The sequence below is a fragment of the Ylistrum balloti genome, unplaced genomic scaffold, assembly GCF_031769215.1.
Source record: "Ylistrum balloti isolate Yb309-2 unplaced genomic scaffold, AGI_CSIRO_Ybal_v1 Utg370234, whole genome shotgun sequence".
Taxonomy (NCBI): Eukaryota; Metazoa; Mollusca; class Bivalvia; order Pectinida; family Pectinidae; genus Ylistrum; species Ylistrum balloti.
The window spans coordinates 144,317-162,326 of record NW_026782192.1 but is presented as its reverse complement, the minus strand read 5'-3'; the positions used below and the strand labels follow the sequence as shown (position 1 = coordinate 162,326).

The following is an 18,010-nucleotide window of genomic DNA, read 5'->3' as shown; positions in this document are numbered from 1 at the left end:
GAAAATTGTTTAAGAGCACAATGTTGCTAAGTCATCGATTACATTTACCGTTAAAATATTATTTTAATGATGAAATATATGTACATATAAACAGTCAGCTACAAACATATCATTGTATACAAATTTCAAAGTGAAAAAGGATATTAGTATTCCATGGTGTTCAGTTACATCCAACAACTGAACGTTTCTGGCTTCTGTTGAATAAAATAGCATACAAGTAATAAAAAAGCAAAAAGATCTTCTTCTAAATCTATATCTAAAAAAACAATATGTTTTGATCACGATGCGGCTCCTGGAGTCTGACACATCTCGATACAATCACATCTTTATTCCATCACGAAGTTATTTCAAATCGACACTGTTTAATTTCAGTAACAACATCATTGTTAAACCTTCACGGATGACTTGCTGCTGGATATTTCGTCTTTTTTTACCCGAGATTGCAAGAAATAGATGCCAACTTCGAGCACGACATGAATGACTTCAACAAAACTTAGAACAGACGCTCCAACAAATAGCCCGAGATTGCCTCCGATAGAGGCCAACACCTGGAATTCCTGAAACCAGACACATTAAACATAAATCAGGTTTATCGATCGTATTTAACAAATATCACGGAGGATTCCGCCATTTATTAATAACCAAATGAAATAAAAGTGGCTTCAAATTTCCCATGCGTGTTGTCATTTTTCATAATTAAGCTGCATTTCTTTTCCCGTTTGAAACAAAAATACTGGTGAGATCAAGTTCAAATAGAAAACAGATGAAATAACATAGTTCCTCGTGCAGTAATAAACAACAACAGAAGTAGTATGCTCACAATCTAACTTGATGTTTTTTATATAAAATTGATATTTATCGCAATTGTTTTGTAATAACAATATTTTTGTTTTCGTTAGTTTGAAATAAAAGCAGTTTATTGAGCATTGATATTCAATTAAAAGGTGTTGGTGCTCTTAGTCAGATTTCACAAAAAGATAGTCTATTGTTTCTTCGGGAAGTTTTCGTGTGATGAGGTGAATCAATGAGATTTGCAGAATAGAATACCCATGAGAAATACTAATGAAAGTCCGTTCTGTCATTAATTAACTGACGTCTAGCAAAGATGACTATAGAAAATACCAACTTTTCAACATAAACATAATTCAAACTCAAATCCAATAAAACTATGGCATAATTTGAACAAAATAGGGATCTACACGAAGAATCATGCAAAATAGCAAGGAAAATAGCACAAGCTCTTCCGGAATAGAAAGCGTCTTCTGCTTCATATCAAACACATCCAGCTTCATATCGTACAACGGAACCAACAGACAAACTAACGAGCAGCAAACACGATAAGCTGCATATCGCACACGGAACCAACAGACAAACTAACGAGCAGCAAACACGATAAGCTGCATATCACACAACGGAACCAACAGACAAACTAACGGTCATCAAACACGTCCAGCTTCATATCACACAACGGAACCAACAGGCAAACTAACGAGCACCAAACACGTCCAGCTTCATATCACACAACGGAACCAACACACAAACTAACGAGCAAGAAACACGTCCAGCTTTATATCGTACAACGGAACCAACAGGCAAACTAACGAGCATGAAACACGTCCAGCTTCATATCACACAACGGAACCAACAGACAAACTAACGAGCATCAAACACGTCCAGCTTCATATCACACAACGGAACTAACAGACAATCTAACGAGCATCAAACACGTCCAGCTTCATTTCACACTACAGAACCGCAAGGTATACTAACAAACATCAAACACGTCCAGCTTCATATCACACAACGGAACTAACAGACAAACTAACAAGCATCAAACACGTCCAGCTTCATATCACACAACAGAACCACCAGGTATACTAACGAGCATCAAACACGTTCATATCACACAACGGAACCAACAGACAAACTAACGGTCATCAAACACGTCCAACTTCATATCACACAACGGAACCAACAGACAAACTAACGGACATCAAACACGTCCAACTTCATATCACACAACGGAACCAACAGACAAACTAACGGTCATCAAACACGTCCAACTTCATATCACACAACGGAACCAACAGACAAACTAACGGTCATCAAACACGTCCAACTTCATATCACACAACGGAACCAACAGACAAACTAACGGTCATCAAACACGTCCAACTTCATATCACACAACGGAACCAACAGACAAACTAACGGTCATCAAACACGTCATATCACACAACGGAACCAACAGACAAACTAACGGTCATCAAACACGTCCAACTTCATATCACACAACGGAACCAACAGACAAACTAACGGTCATCAAACACGTCCAACTTCATATCACACAACGGAACCAACAGACAAACTAACGGTCATCAAACACGTCCAACTTCATATCACACAACGGAACCAACAGACAAACTAACGGTCATCAAACACGTCCAACTTCATATCACACAACGGAACCAACAGACAAACTAACGGTCATCAAACACGTCCAACTTCATATCACACAACGGAACCAACAGACAAACTAACGGTCATCAAACACGTCCAACTTCATATCACACAACGGAACCAACAGACAAACTAACGGTCATCAAACACGTCCAACTTCATATCACACAACGGAACCAACAGACAAACTAACGGTCATCAAACACGTCCAACTTCATATCACACAACGGAACCAACAGACAAACTAACGGTCATCAAACACGTCCAACTTCATATCACACAACGGAACCAACAGACAAACTAACGGTCATCAAACACGTCCAACTTCATATCACACAACGGAACCAACAGACAAACTAACGGTCATCAAACACGTCCAACTTCATATCACACAACGGAACCAACAGACAAACTAACGGACATCAAACACGATAAGCTGCATATCCAGAAAGAAATATAATGTCCTGAATGAGGTCACTATTGCGACCGTAAACTTTCGTATTTTGTGATGATAAAAAAGGATTTTGTGGTAAAGTGCACGTTTAACAATAACTTCATTATGTTAAAATTTCAAAGCTTTATATTTTTTCTTAATTTTTATGAAGGCCTCTTATTTAAGTCCAACAATTTAATTTGGAGACCCATAACTGTATTACATCACCGACACAAGTAACCTTTAAATGACAGAATGTAAATATATTCAAGTATCAACCAGATCAACAGAAAATGAATACGTTTTTTTTTTTTTTTTTTTTCCTTTTTTTCTTTTTACATTTTATGTTATCTTCGTAAAAATGGTACAATTCATCATTTAGATATTTATCGCACATTAGTAAATTGCACCGACAATAATTAAATTTCTAATTGCAGTTTCTTGTAACACTAGCTTTAGTTGTTCTATTTAATGCAAACAAACCACGTCAACGGGACGTATCGCAGTGCCTGATTACCTTGAATTTTTTTTCGTAGAATTTTTTTTTTAAATGGCCGTGGGTTGGGTTTAATATAGCTCGTGACCTTGGACCACGATAGCTCAGCAAATAAATGACAGGAATAATGCAACCACAGATGTTTGGTTCTATGTTTGGTGTGCTGCTTATGACTAATAACCTTAAAGACAGTTTTACACGGAGATATAGTAAAGAAGCTTTACCCGGAGAACTTAGTATAGAAGTTTTACATGGAGACCTTAGTAAAGAAGCTTTACACTGAGACCTTAGTAAAGAAGATTTACACGGAGACCTTAGTAAAGAAGCTTTACACGGAGACCTTAATAAAGAAGCTTTACACGGAGACCTTAGTAAAGAAGATTTACACGGAGACCTTAGTAAAGACGCTTTACACGGAGACCTTAGTAAAGACGCTTTATACGGAGACCTTAGTGAAGAATCTTTACACGGAGACCTTAGTAAAGAAGCTTTACACGGAGACCTTAGTAAAGACGCTTTACACGGAGACCTTAGTAAAGAAGTTTTACACTGAGATCTAAGTAAAGAAGCTTTACACGGAGACCATAGTAAAGAAGTTTTACTCGGAGATCCTTGTTAAGAAGCTTTACACGGAGACCTTACTAAAGAAGCTTTACACGGAGACCTTAGTAAAGAAGCATTACACGGAGATCTTAGTAAAGAAGCTTTACACAGAGACTTTAGTGAAGAATCTTTACACGGAGACCTTAGTGAAGAAGCTTTACACGGAGACCGTAGTAAAGAAGTTTTACACGGAGACCTTAGTAAAGAAGTTTTACACTGAGAGCTAAGTAAAGCTTTACACGGAGACCTTAGTAAAGACGCTTGACACGGAGACCTTAGTAAAGAAGTTTTACACGGAGATCCTTGTTAAGAAGCTTTACACGGAGACCTTACTAAAGAAGCTTTACACGGAGACCTTAGAAGCTTTAAAGAAAAGAAGCTTTACTTTTTACACGGAGACCTTAGTAAAGAAGCTTTACACGGAGACCTTAGTAAAGAAGCTTTACACGGAGACCTTAGTAAAGAAGATTTACACGGAGACCTTAGTAAAGAAGCTTTACACGGAGACCTTAGTAAAGAAGCTTTACACGGAGACCTTAGTAAAGAAGATTTACACGGAGACCTTAGTAAAGACGCTTTACACGGAGATCTATGTAAAGAAGCTTTACACGGAGACCTTAGTAAAGAAGATTTACACGGAGACCTTAGTAAAGACGCTTTACACGGAGACCTTAGTAAAGAAGCTTTACACGGAGACCTTAGTAAAGAAGATTTACACGGAGACCTTAGTAAAGACGCTTTACACGGAGATCTATGTAAAGAAGCTTTACACGGAGACCTTAGTAAAGAAGTTTTACACGGAGACCTTAGTAAAGAAGCTTTACACGGAGACCTTAGTAAAGAAGCTTTACACGGAGACCTTAATAAAGAAGCTTTACACGGAGACCTTAGTAAAGACGCTTTACACGGAGATCCTTGTAAAGAAGCTTTACACGGAGACTTTAGTAAAGAAGATTTACTCAGAGACTTTAGTAAAGAAGATTTACAAGGAGACCTTAGTAAAGAAGATTTACACGGAGACCTTTACACGGAGACCTTGTAAGAAGCTTTACACGGAGACCTTAGTAAAGAAGCTTTACACGGAGACCTTAAAGAAGCTTTACACGGAGACCTTAGTAAAGAAGCTTTACACGGAGACCTTCATAAAGAAGCTTTACACGGAGACCTTAAAGAAGTTTAAAGAAGAAGAAGCTTTACACGGAGACCTTAGTAAAGAAGATTTACACGGAGACCTTAATAAAGACGCTTTACACGGAGACCTTAGTGAAGAATCTTTACACGGAGACTTTAGTAAAGAAGATTTACACGGAGACCTTTGTAAAGAAGATTTACAAGGAGACCTTAGTAAAGAAGATTTACACGGAGACCTTAGTAAAGAAGCTTTACACGGAGACCTTAGTAAAGAAGATTTACACGGAGACCTTAGTAAAGACGCTTTACACGAGATCTATGTAAAGAAGCTTTACACGGAGACCTTAGTAAATACGTTTTATACGGAGATCCTAGTAAAGAAGCTTTACACGGAGACCTTAGTAAAGAAGATTTACACGGAGACCTTAGTAAAGAAGCTTTACACGGAGACCTTAGTAAAGAAGATTTACACGGAGACCTTAGTAAAGACGCTTTACACGGAGACCTTAGTAAAGAAGCTTTACACGGAGACCTTAGTAAAGAAGCTTTACACGGAGACCTTAGTAAAGAAGATTTACACGGAGACCTTAGTAAAGAAGTTTTACACGGAGATCCTAGTAAAGAAGCTTTACACGGAGATCCTAGTAAAGAAGCTTTACATGGAGACCTTAGGAAAGAAGCTTTACACGGAGACCTTAGTAAAGAAGATTTACACGGAGACCTTAGTAAAGTAGCTTTACATGGAGATCTTAGTAAAGAAGCTTTACACGGAGACCTTAGTAAAGAAGTTTTACACGGAGACCTTAGTAAAGAAGCTTTACACGGAGACCTTAGTAAAGAAGTTTTACAAGGAGACATTAATAAAGAAGATTTACACGGAGACCTTAGTAAAGAAGATTTACACGGAGACCTTAGTAAAGAAGCTTTACACGGAGACCTTAGTAAAGAAGCTTTACACGGAGACCTTAGTAAAGAAGCTTTACACGGAGACCTTAGTAAAGAAGCTTTACACGGAGATCCTAGTAAAGAAGCTTTACACGGAGACCTTAGTAAAGAAGATTTACACGGAGACCTTAGTAAAGAAGCTTTACACGGAGACCTTAGTAAAGAAGATTTACACGGAGACCTTAGTAAAGAAGCTTTACACGGAGACCTTAGTAAAGAAGTTTTACAAGGAGACCTTAGTAAAGAAGTTTTACACGGAGATCCTAGTAAAGAAGCTTTACACGGAGACCTTAGTAAAGAAGATTTACACGGAGACCTTAGTAAAGAAGCTTTACACGGAGACCTTAGTAAAGAAGATTTACACGGAGACCTTAGTAAAGACGCTTTACACGGAGATCTATGTAAAGAAGCTTTACACGGAGACCTTAGTAAAGAAGTTTTACACGAGACCTCAGTAAAGAAGCTTTAAACAGAGACCATAGTAAAGACGCTTTACACGGAGACCTTAGTAAAGAAGATTTACACGGAGACCTTAGTAAAGACGCTTTACACGGAGACCTTAGTAAAGAAGCTTTACACGGAGACCTTAGTAAAGAAACTTTACACAGAGAAGCTTTACACGGAGACCTTAGTAAAGAAGATTTACACGGAGACCTTAGTAAAGACGCTTTACACGGAGATCTATGTAAAGAAGCTTTACACGGAGACCTTAGTAAAGAAGTTTTACACGGAGACCTTAGTAAAGAAGCTTTACACGGAGACCTTAGTAAAGAAGTTTTACACGGAGATCCTAGTAAAGAAGCTTTACACGGAGATCCTAGTAAAGAAGCTTTACATGGAGACCTTAGGAAAGAAACTTTACACGGAGACCTTAGTAAAAAAAGCTTTACGCGGAGACACCCCCGCCCCTCTCCAACATAATAACCTTATTGTTTATGGTGCAATAAATGCTCTAAAGTAAAAAAAAGTGGGAATCATAACTTACGTCATACTTGGCAGACTCTGTGATGACTTCATAGTTCACGTCCTCGAAGTATATGTTAACGGCCAAGAAATTGTCGACGACGCTGTTTAACAGACACACACACATATATATGGTAAACATTGTACAAAAGACACCCTAGTGAAAAACATCTTTTAATACAAATTTAGAGTTAAGAGTAGTCAAACAAGGAATTAATTTGCATTATACAACTCTTTTTGTCCATTTAGAACTTGTAAATGATGCTATGGGTCTGGATTTTAAAGCCTAGGAGGCGAGTAAGGAACATCCAAAATAATAGAGAGATAAAATTCTGGATAGGGAGGTAATTTGATGTGTTTTTATTCACCGAAATAGTCCCAAGTACAACTAAATAACTTTGGTTTGTTTTCCGCCTTACAACACTGTGATCCCATCTGCCTGCGTATATAGAAACCATTTATAGAGACTTTTCAGAATCTTCTATAGAGATATAACAACAAAAATCAGCCTACATCCGGGAACTCTTTCTTATTTAATTCTTATATCTTCAAAGAACAAACAAAAAAGATGGAAGGGTAAGACAGGTTAATTATGCTCATTACAAAAAGAGCAGAATATCAAGGAAATTAGTACAGAAGTGTATGTTACCTTTCAGTAATGAAATTCTTGGAATCTTTCTTGTATATTTCGCAAGCTTCAGATGCTGATGTCATGTTCTTAGCGCAAACCTTCGCCATGAGAAACTGACGCTATAACAACAGCAATATAAGACTGTATCATGAAGTCATGAAGTAATCATCGTAGACATGATGAAAAAAAATCATCGGATGTCTTAAAATCTCTTTCTACCACAAAGATTTCTATCAATTTGACAACATACTTGTATACACATACTCAGTTAAGGAATATACTTACTAGATACTCGTCATGAGGCCAAGTTCTAGACGACAGCGTTTTGGTATACAAAACTTCGCTGTATAACATAAACAAACAATTATAAACAAATCACAGAAAATCAATTAACGTTACACGAACTCCGATTCATTCTAAATCTGTGGTGACATCATGACTTTAAGTTTTAGGGGTGTAATGGAAGGATCTGACCTCGGTTTGCTGAAAAGATAATCACTGGTTAGTGAAAATTCAAATTCCAGTCATCAAACAAACAAGAGTGTTCAATTAACACTTGAAATATACCTGTTTGGCCTGTCTCAACAAATCTATACCTGTGAAATGATAAAAGAATATCCCTAATTTTGATTAATTTATGTTTGAAATTTTCACTAGTCACTTGTTATCCCTAACCAGCATTTAACACTAAATGGACAACGTTTATACATAGAAATGTACCTTACCTACACGGTGTGGGACAGTCACAGTTTAATGTTCCATCGAGCTGTTGTTTCTCAATGTCGAACTGACAGACCATTTCTGTAAAATCAAAATAGGGAGGGAACTAAAACAGTGGTGGGATCAATAATGATGGAAAATAACAAAGTAAAAATGACAATCCATCTCACTTAAATATCACAATGAATTAATTAGATAGATAAATCAGAAACCCAATTATCTGACAATAACATATTGCCTTATTACTTGGAACATTATCGTAGTATAAAACTAGATAACAAAACAAATATCAAAAACAATATTGAAAGGACAATATCAAAAACAATATGATATTGACAGAACCATACATAAAAATATATAATATTGACAGAACCAAACACAATAATCATATAATATTGACAGAACCATACACAAAATCATACCATATTGACAGAACCATACACAAAATCATATAATATTGACAGAACCATACACAAAATCATATAATATTGACAGAACCATACACAAAAGTCATATAATATTGACAGAACCATACACAAAATCATATAATATTGACAGAACCATACAAAATCAGATGATATTGACAGAACCATACACAGAATTATATAATATTGACAGAACCATACAAAAAAAATCATATAATATTGACAGAACCATACAAAAAAAATCATATAATATTGACAGAACCATTCACAATAGTCATATAATATTGACAAAACCATACTGAAATCATATAATATTGACAGAACCATACACAGAATTATATAATATTGACAGAACCATACACAAAATCATATAATATTGACAGAACCATACACAAAATCATATAATATTGACAGAACCATACACAAAATCATATAATATTGACAGAACCATACACAAAAGTCATATCATATTGACATGACAGAACCATACAGAAATCACATTATATTGACAGAACCATACACAAAATCATATAATATTGACAGAACCATACACAAAATCATATAATATTGACAGAACCATACAGAAATCATATAATATTGACAGAACCATACGCAAAAGTCATATAATATTGACAGAATCATACACAAAATCATATAATATTGACAGAACCATACAGAAAATCATATAATATTGACAGAACCATACAGAAATCATATAATATTGACAGAACCATACACAAAATCATATGATATTGACAGAATCATACAACATCATATGATATTAACGTAACCATACAAAAAGTATGTTTTGTGCTACATCAATAATACTATAAAATCTCTGAGCTAGTTTCTAAACGTCAACAGGAATATTTTCTGCTAAATCCACTTTGTTGGACACACGGACAAAGTAGGTGAAAACAATGTACCTCGTACATAAGAACATCTGTGATGTTTTAAAAATAAACTGCCAATCATGACTGGCCGTATCTATCTGATCATAGCCTAAATGTAATGACAAAGAGTTCCTGCATTCATATATTGATATATATATTCATATCTGATTAAATGTCATATTTTTTTTTATTTTTTTGCACAATGCTCTACATGACATCTCGATATTTGATCACTCCCTCGGTTTCTGACATTTTCTATTAATATGAAAAATAAAACAAAACCATTCAAAACAAAAACCAAGTGTTATGTATGGTAAAATTAATTAGAGAAATTAGTTGATAAAAATGAACGCACTTTCGAAATCTTCACTTTCACAATACTCGAGTCTGTCGTATTCGGGTTTGTAAAATGCGTAATCCAAAGTGTTAGGTAGACATTCACATTGGTCTATCACATTCAAGTTTACGCACGTGTTGAGACAAAACTGCAAAAACAAACGAAAGTCGTGTACAGATTGATTTAATTAGAAGAAGAACTTTCAATATATCATTCGAACTGATTTATAACATTCAAAAGCACCCAAAAGTTTGGATAGGGCTTCAAAAACAGCAATCAGAATGTAACAGAATTACAAAGTGGGTGAAATTTTGAAAAAGATGTTCTTCCTCTTTCTATTCCACTAAAGATAACGTTACCAAGGCGTTACTCAGTGCTAGTATGACCTATAAAATATCAACACAAAAGTCCTACAATGGAAAATCATAGATTTTAGACATCTGAAAACCTTAACAAGCTTTCAATAGTTCATAGATTTCTTCCACTATCATATCAAACGATAAAATAGTAAGGTACGTATTCAGAAAACATACATAAATATATATAAAAAAAGACGGACGCTCTGACTCATAAAATATATATATCCTCTTTTCTCAAAATGGCAATATGGTACAATATTAAAACGGTATAATCTGGCATTATACCAGTTTTAAACACCATTTCCTGTAATTAACAATATAATTAAGAATGTAAGGTTTGTGTCTATAAAGCTTTATACGGGCATAACAGATATTTTCGAGATGTTAGTGTAGAAAGTTCGCTAGGTATCCTACTTCATTTTATCTGTATTAACTGCAATAAAAGCGAACTTAAATCTCCCTGCACATATTTTATATTAAATCATATCTTCCTCTTTAGTTTGTAAAGTGACATTGCCATGTGCATGTAATTATACATAGAGTAACTGTAAAAAAATACATACCGTCTGTGAATACACCATACCATTGTCCTGTAGGACAGAGTCTTCACAGTTTCCATAGTTACCTCCCAGGCGATTTATTTCTAACTAAAAGAACAATGGCGGAGTGGTGTTTAGTAAGATAATACCAAGAAGGATTATAATTGTTAACCTGTTAGCAGATGCATGTCGGACCTCAAATTCATTAAGATTGACAAGTTTCATATTTTTACTGGGTATTCACAGTACATATAACAATGCTTAGAAAAAACAATACAATGAAACAGCAATAAACAATTAATTTCTCAGAAACTGTTTCTGTCCCTTTCCATTTTATCTACTCCGGATTTATCTATCTATACTGCCACATTTTTATCAGAAATATAAGCCAAACCAGTAACAATGATTTGTAATGATTATGTTGGTAAAATATCGGAATACTTGGGACTATTAATATACCTATTAACCGTTTTGTTGTGGAAGATCGAATATATTTAGAGTATACTGAGGAAATATGTGGAAGTCTTTACGAGTTATCTCCCTTCTCTTGATACCATTCGGAATATAAGAATCACATTGTATCACTGAGAATTCAATATGAAAATTTATATACTTAAATTTAGGAATCAGGAAAACCAAACTTTTCGAGATGTTGTCACACAAGCATTTTCCAGTAAAATCATTTGCTATTGCCCCATGTTACACTTAATTAATATTGTTTCTCCTCTGTTTCGGGCTCGACGCAGCTAATTCAGTATACTTTTACATTAACCTATCACACCGATAATCTTTTTTGTCATAATTTCATAATTTACATAATTGTCCCCGAGAAAATAACAATTCAGATGTATGTATACTTTAACGATCAGAAACTTTTATGTACCATGACAGGGAAATTCCCACCGTTAGTAAGAAAAATAGTTTTAAATAAAAACGCTTCATGAAAGTTATGAAATGGACAATGACTTTTTCAAAAAAATAATCCCTGATTCAATTTTGTGTGATATGTAAACAATGACTGACTTCCGGTAACAGATTATCATTCGACACCACCGTGAAGTCATGTAGAATTTCTTTATTAAACATGGCGTTAACAGTACAAGATACTCCATAATTGGACATTAAATGAAATGCTAATTATCCTGACCTTTCGTAGAGACATGGTGGTTTCCTGTCGGGAACTCAGTGTCAGACCCTCTACAGATGGGAAGGGTACCGTTTGGGGCTGGTGAACCACCATCTTGATACCATATGCCGAGGACAAAGGTGTGATGTATTCCGAAACCTCTAGATTTAAAATCACTTGTAATCCTGTGGATGATGGTACCCAAATTATCTTTTATCATTCAGAAAAAAATTCAATACATATATTTCAAATCGTCTATAAAAGTTCCGTACCTGTAATTTGATCGTTCTAGGGAAACACCAAGAAGTGTATATATTAATCGGTAATAACACATTTTATCAGCTTACCGTGCAGGTGGCCAGGTTTGCGCGCAATAAAGTCTTCCGACGACAGGGTGTAGCAAGCTCCGTATTCTGAACTAATGGATGGCTGGAAATAACTGCATAACGTGTGTGTGACCATCGAGTGTACTTAATCAACAGCTTCATTACAGAATAATCAATAAAGGATGAACTTATATATTTATATCAAGACAAATAATGGCAAGCGTCCTTTAGATACACGCCAAAGTCTCCATCATCTAATGCCCAATTTAGTGAAATTGTTATGAGAAGAATTTATAACCAAAATAAATTAACAGGCAGATCATTAACAAGGAAACTTTATCGATTATTTTTTCGCCTAGAATACTCGTACTTCTTGATATAAACTAGATATTAATGCACCGTAAATGGTGATGTTCATGACGTTTTTTGTTTTTTGTTTTTTTTTTCTAAGAAATTAGCACCTATGTATTAAACAATACCTAATGAATGACTAAGACATATATTTACCTTATGTTACATCTACGTTTGTTGAAAGTACAAGACACAATCATATCGTTCAGTTGGTGACCAACGTATTGTTTCTCATACCTATTAACACAAAAGTTCTGGAAATACATTCAGGAAAACCATACACCGCTCAGGACCTGTTGTTCGATGTATGTGATAGTTCGTATTTTTGCGATTTAGGATCAACAATTTGCCATGCGCTCATAATAACAAGAAATAAGCGGCTGGAATAGGTTAAAACTTATGAAGGGCAGGATTAAGCGTCCTTTATGTTTCTCCCAACACAATGAGTAAACCTCCGACACACCCACATTTGACAAGTGGACAAGCTCATCCTGTAAACGATTAACTTCCAGTCAAATTAATAATGCAATATTAAACATTATTGGTACAAACACATACCAAAGTATCTTGTTTTACTTTATCACATCTGAATTCTCAATCCAACACTACAATACGACTAAATCAACCACAATACTCATAGATATCAATTTCTTCATAACAATTTAACACACTAATCAATAACCGTTCGCACTGATTAAAGTTCTACAGAACCAGGGAACTTCGGGATTACAGACAGAAATGTCCATAACAGTGTACCAACTCGAGCAGCTTATTTTGTGGAATGTAATGGAGTGTTATTGAGTCTATTGGAGTGTACTGGAATGTACTGGAATGTTATTGAGTCTATCGGTGTGTTCTGGAGTGTACTGGAGTGTTCCGGAGTCTATTGGAATGTATTGGAATGTACTAGAATGTTCTGGAGTGTTCTTAAGTCTATTGGAATGTACTGGAATGTACTGGAGTGTTCTGGAGTCTATTGGAATGTATTGGAATGTACGGGAGTGTTCTTTTGTCTATTGGAATGTATTGGAATGTACTAGAATGTTCTGGAGTGTTCTTGAGTCCATTGGAGTGTACTGGAATGTACTGTAGTGTTCACGAGTCTATTGGAGTGTATTTGACTTTTAGTAAAATATCTATTATGACGCCATAACCATACTCCAGGCAATTTTTTAAAGTGTTGAACTGGACATTATAGTCCCACAATATTGTTTAATTACTGTCTATAAAGCCATTGTTTATCTTTCCAAATAGACAGTACATCGATTACCAATTGTTACAAACTGTAAATTTGTGTTAAAAGTATTGTGTGAAAGAGTTCAATGTAAAACGTTTAACCCTATAACGTATCTTTTATTTAAATATTCATCTTAAAAAACAAATGAAATAAAAACAAAAACGGAAGATATCTTCACGATGCCTCCATATTAGTTAGTTATGTTTCAAACTACACCTTACGAAGTGTTATATTCCTTTCATCAAAATGTGCATTTTTTTCATGTTATCCACAAACTTTCATTATCGCAATAGAAGTATCTGACGTGAGTTTGAATTTCGAATAAACAAGAAACTCGCACAAAAAATGAGAAAAATAAACTGTGGGATATGTCTACATGATTGTCAAATTCCGATAGTTCAATATATTATCAGCAAAATACGTCCTCGACTTGTAAGGATAATTTGGAAAGAAATTGGTGACAATGACGTCCCATTAAAAGACATGACATTAAATTCAAATACTAATAAAAATTCTGCTGATTCATCTGAACAAATAGAACATCTTACTTGTGCATCTTTCTGTATTCTGTCTTAAATTTATCCTTGCGATCTGTCCATCTGTCCTTTGGAACATCAGGACTTTGTAATCTTAGATATTCCTCTTGTAAAGGGTTGGGGTCTGAGAAGTACTCGTCAATCTCGTCCTGGTATTCCTCATTCTCATAATGGTAATCATATTCATACGAGTAGTAGTAGTAATCGTCTTCACTGTTGTATGTGACGTCACCTTCTGGTGCGCTTTTGGACTGAAAGTAGATATGCATAATTAGGATCCAAAGCCAGCGTCGGTAGTTATTAATCTGAACGATATTGTAAATACAACTGGAACCTACTTTTCTGTAATTAAGGGGTACAAATGTATGCATTAATATCTGAAGTTTTTCATTAACAAAAATATCTGAAGTAATTCACTTATAAGGACAATGTAATTACGAGAGTTGACAATTATGTCGCCCTCTCTGAGGTTCAAACTGCCATTCTTTCGCTATGCTTGGTATAAAAACAAACACACTACTACTAGACTTAATCTCTGATAACCGAGGATAGTAAAGTAACCTGTACACTCCACTTCTACAATATGTTTAATGATCCGTAAATAGAATGTATGTCAACAAAACAGCATATCTATTGAAATGTTTCCTAAATAGTATATTACAATTGGCTTGAAACCAACATCCGGGTGACAATTGCATTTTGAAAAGCATGCATTATCTACCAATTATACACCGTACCTCTTTTGGCTTGAGTGTATCCTGAAGTGATTGGGGTGTGTGGTGAAGCATGGATTTCTTTATAGGGTTCATATTACAGAAGGTTATATCTGGATACCGTATGGCACTGAACTTGAGGGAAACTGTAGTCTCCACTGGATATGTGTAGTAGTCTTCGAACAGTGCATACATCTGAAGACAGAGATACGCAGTTGTTCCCAGGAAGACGACCAGCCAAAATATCTTTAACAGCATGTTCTTGGACGATAAAATCTTCGGAATACCATGGACGGATGAATTTTCTCCTAGATCATTAAGAATATTTTTTAGCGACTTGGCGTTGCCATCGGCCATGTTGACTTAACTGAATGAGTCCACTGTTCTTAACACCGAACTGAAAAGAAAGCATATAGTTTTATTGATATATATGCATATTATATATGTCCGCTATGTAATGAAATATGCATTTACATTTTACGCTCTGGACCTTAAACGGATCCTACCATTTTAAAATTTACCGGAGTAACAGGATATGATTTTATAGAAGACATTTTATATTTGAAAGGCAATTCAAGAAACAATTTGGAATAACAACGTATCAAAATGAAATATAAGAAAGATACACAAATATAAAGCCGAGCATTACTAAGTGGTCTGTGAATAGTGTAGGCAGTACATGACTTTGATTTGAAAAGTTTAAATATATATATATATTAGGTAGGTGTGTATATTTAGGAGTGTTTCCTAAAATAATTTAAGGACAGGTCAGTAAACATCAGGGGCAAGCGTTGAGCATTGTGAGCATCAAGAATGTTGCACATTCGAATGAGATGGACCGCAGATCATTTCGGAAGCTTTACACTACCCATTGAAAATGAGACGTGCATGAGCGTAAAGGACAAAACTTGTTATCCTGTTCACTCACAGGCAATTAAATACAATGTGCATTTACATCTTTTGTTTTACACATTTCAATTCATTATATGCACCTTTACTACCGATGAAGGGAAGGTGTGAACGACACACTTACTATAGTATTGAACAAAGTGTTGATACTATTGTATTGAAGTATTCAAATAATCGAGTCAAGTATACAACGACCTCTGTGATTGGTCGGGGGCGGAGTTTAGACAACCTGAATAGTTGATCTGACACCCAATTTGTTCTGGTAGGCGGAGTTAATGTACACTATCAGTTACATAACAATTACTAAGTAATCGCTGGAAAAATGTCCGACGACGGCAACAGTACGCAAAATTTTCTACGTCAGAGTGACCCAGGGTTGGCGAAATATGCGTCAGAATTCAAGAAATGTGATGTCAGCAATCTTAATACCTTGCGATATTTATTACCAAGTGAGGTAAATTCCATGGAAATGCCACAGGTGTACAAACGAATGGTGATAGATAAGATCATTAACATGCAAACGCCAGAAACTAAAAGTGCATTTAAAACGAAAATGACGGCAGATGCCGGCACGGCCGCATCACATCCACCTAAACGGCTGAAGTTTGAAAACACTGTTGATATATATTTTGTACGTAAATACGTTTAGTACTGAGTAACTTTCGTTTTCTCGTTGTACCATCGATGGAAAAGCAAGGTATCATTGGGTGTAGAACGAAACAAATGGGACAACCCAATTAGGTCTGATCTGAAGCCACCTGTGACTTGGACTCTTCCAATTAACCTCTCGCGACAGTCGAGTGTTTGTAAAATGCCGATGTCTGCACAGTATTTTTTCACCTGGCTCCACCCACAATCGATCTAGACTTGGCTCTGCCAATCAGAGAGCTTGTTGCATAAATTTAAGGAATTCGATTGGTGAAGTACTTCAGTACAATACTATCAATACTTTGTTCAGTACTACAGTACTTGAAACGTTCACACCTTCCCTTCATCGGTAGTAAGACATCTTTCAAGTCACATATAACTTACACATTAACTAAATCAAATGATGTTTTCTTTAGCAATACAGCCAGCTGAGTGGTTACAGATGAGAAAAAAAGGACAGCAAAACCGCTGGAATAATTTATACAATACCAACATATCAACATAATCATAATCAAACCCCAATATCCATTTAAAAAATCCACTACCACATTAGTATTTATAGCCATATACTGTCACGTGATCATCTGTTACACAAGTTTGTCAGCTATGAAAAATTCTTGTTAAGCTTTTGTATGAATGTATATACTGATATAATCCTGGTTTTATTGGAGTCTATAAAATGTAATGTCGAGGGTCGCATATACTACCATATAATCGGCGGGTAATGATCTGGCTGACATTTTATGGCAAGCACGAGCTCAAGAATGTGTGAATGACATTGAATTTTATGCAAATTCAATTACTATACAGTTTTATCGTTGAATAATTGATAAATCACTGTACAATAGATGAAGATTGTTGAATCAATACATGTGTCTAAAATCCCTAGAAATCCATATACCAACTCTATCCCCAAGCCAATCTAAATATACTCTAAATTCATACAGAATATTCTAGCGCAAGAGCTTGGCATATATCTGATAAATGTCTCTCGTCTAAAGGGAGTAGCGGGCAATGATGCTCAACAATGTATAGGTCAAGAGTCTCCTGTCCATAATATTCAAGTAATGTCAAACATCCGGATTACAATATCGACCATCACAATATCTGAACAATAACATCATAAAAATAAACATAGATGCACGTGAAAAGGAGCGTGAAATGTGCCCTAAATAACAACTATTGGAAAAGTACGTGCATCACAAAAAACTTGGGAAAATTACTTTTAG

General features: G+C 35.4%; 1 protein-coding gene across 1 annotated transcript; it reads right to left on the bottom strand.

Annotated features, from left to right (window-relative positions):
* Positions 1–386: 386 nt before the first annotated feature.
* Positions 387–15,581, bottom strand: LOC132552075 (degenerin mec-10-like). The gene is made up of 12 exons (XM_060216218.1): positions 15,249–15,581; positions 14,524–14,762; positions 12,895–12,975; positions 12,409–12,500; positions 12,083–12,246; positions 10,960–11,043; positions 10,056–10,185; positions 8,388–8,463; positions 7,948–8,005; positions 7,681–7,781; positions 7,054–7,135; positions 387–557 (listed from the first exon to the last, which is right to left on the bottom strand). The coding sequence occupies exons 1-12, from the start codon at positions 15,579–15,581 to the stop codon at positions 387–389; spliced, it is 1,611 nt and encodes a 536-aa protein (XP_060072201.1).
* Between the last annotated feature and the right edge of the window lie 2,429 nt (positions 15,582–18,010).

Coding starts and splice junctions, on each gene's coding strand:
- LOC132552075 (XM_060216218.1), bottom strand. CDS start 15,581: ATGGCCGATGGCAACGCCAAGTCGCTAAAAAATATTCTTAATGATCTA. Junction 8,006..8,387: donor GACTGTCCCACACCGTGTAG/GTAAGGTACATT, acceptor TATGTTATACAG/CGAAGTTTTGTATACCAAAA. Junction 558..7,053: donor CAGAGTCTGCCAAGTATGAC/GTAAGTTATGAT, acceptor GTCTGGTTTCAG/GAATTCCAGGTGTTGGCCTC.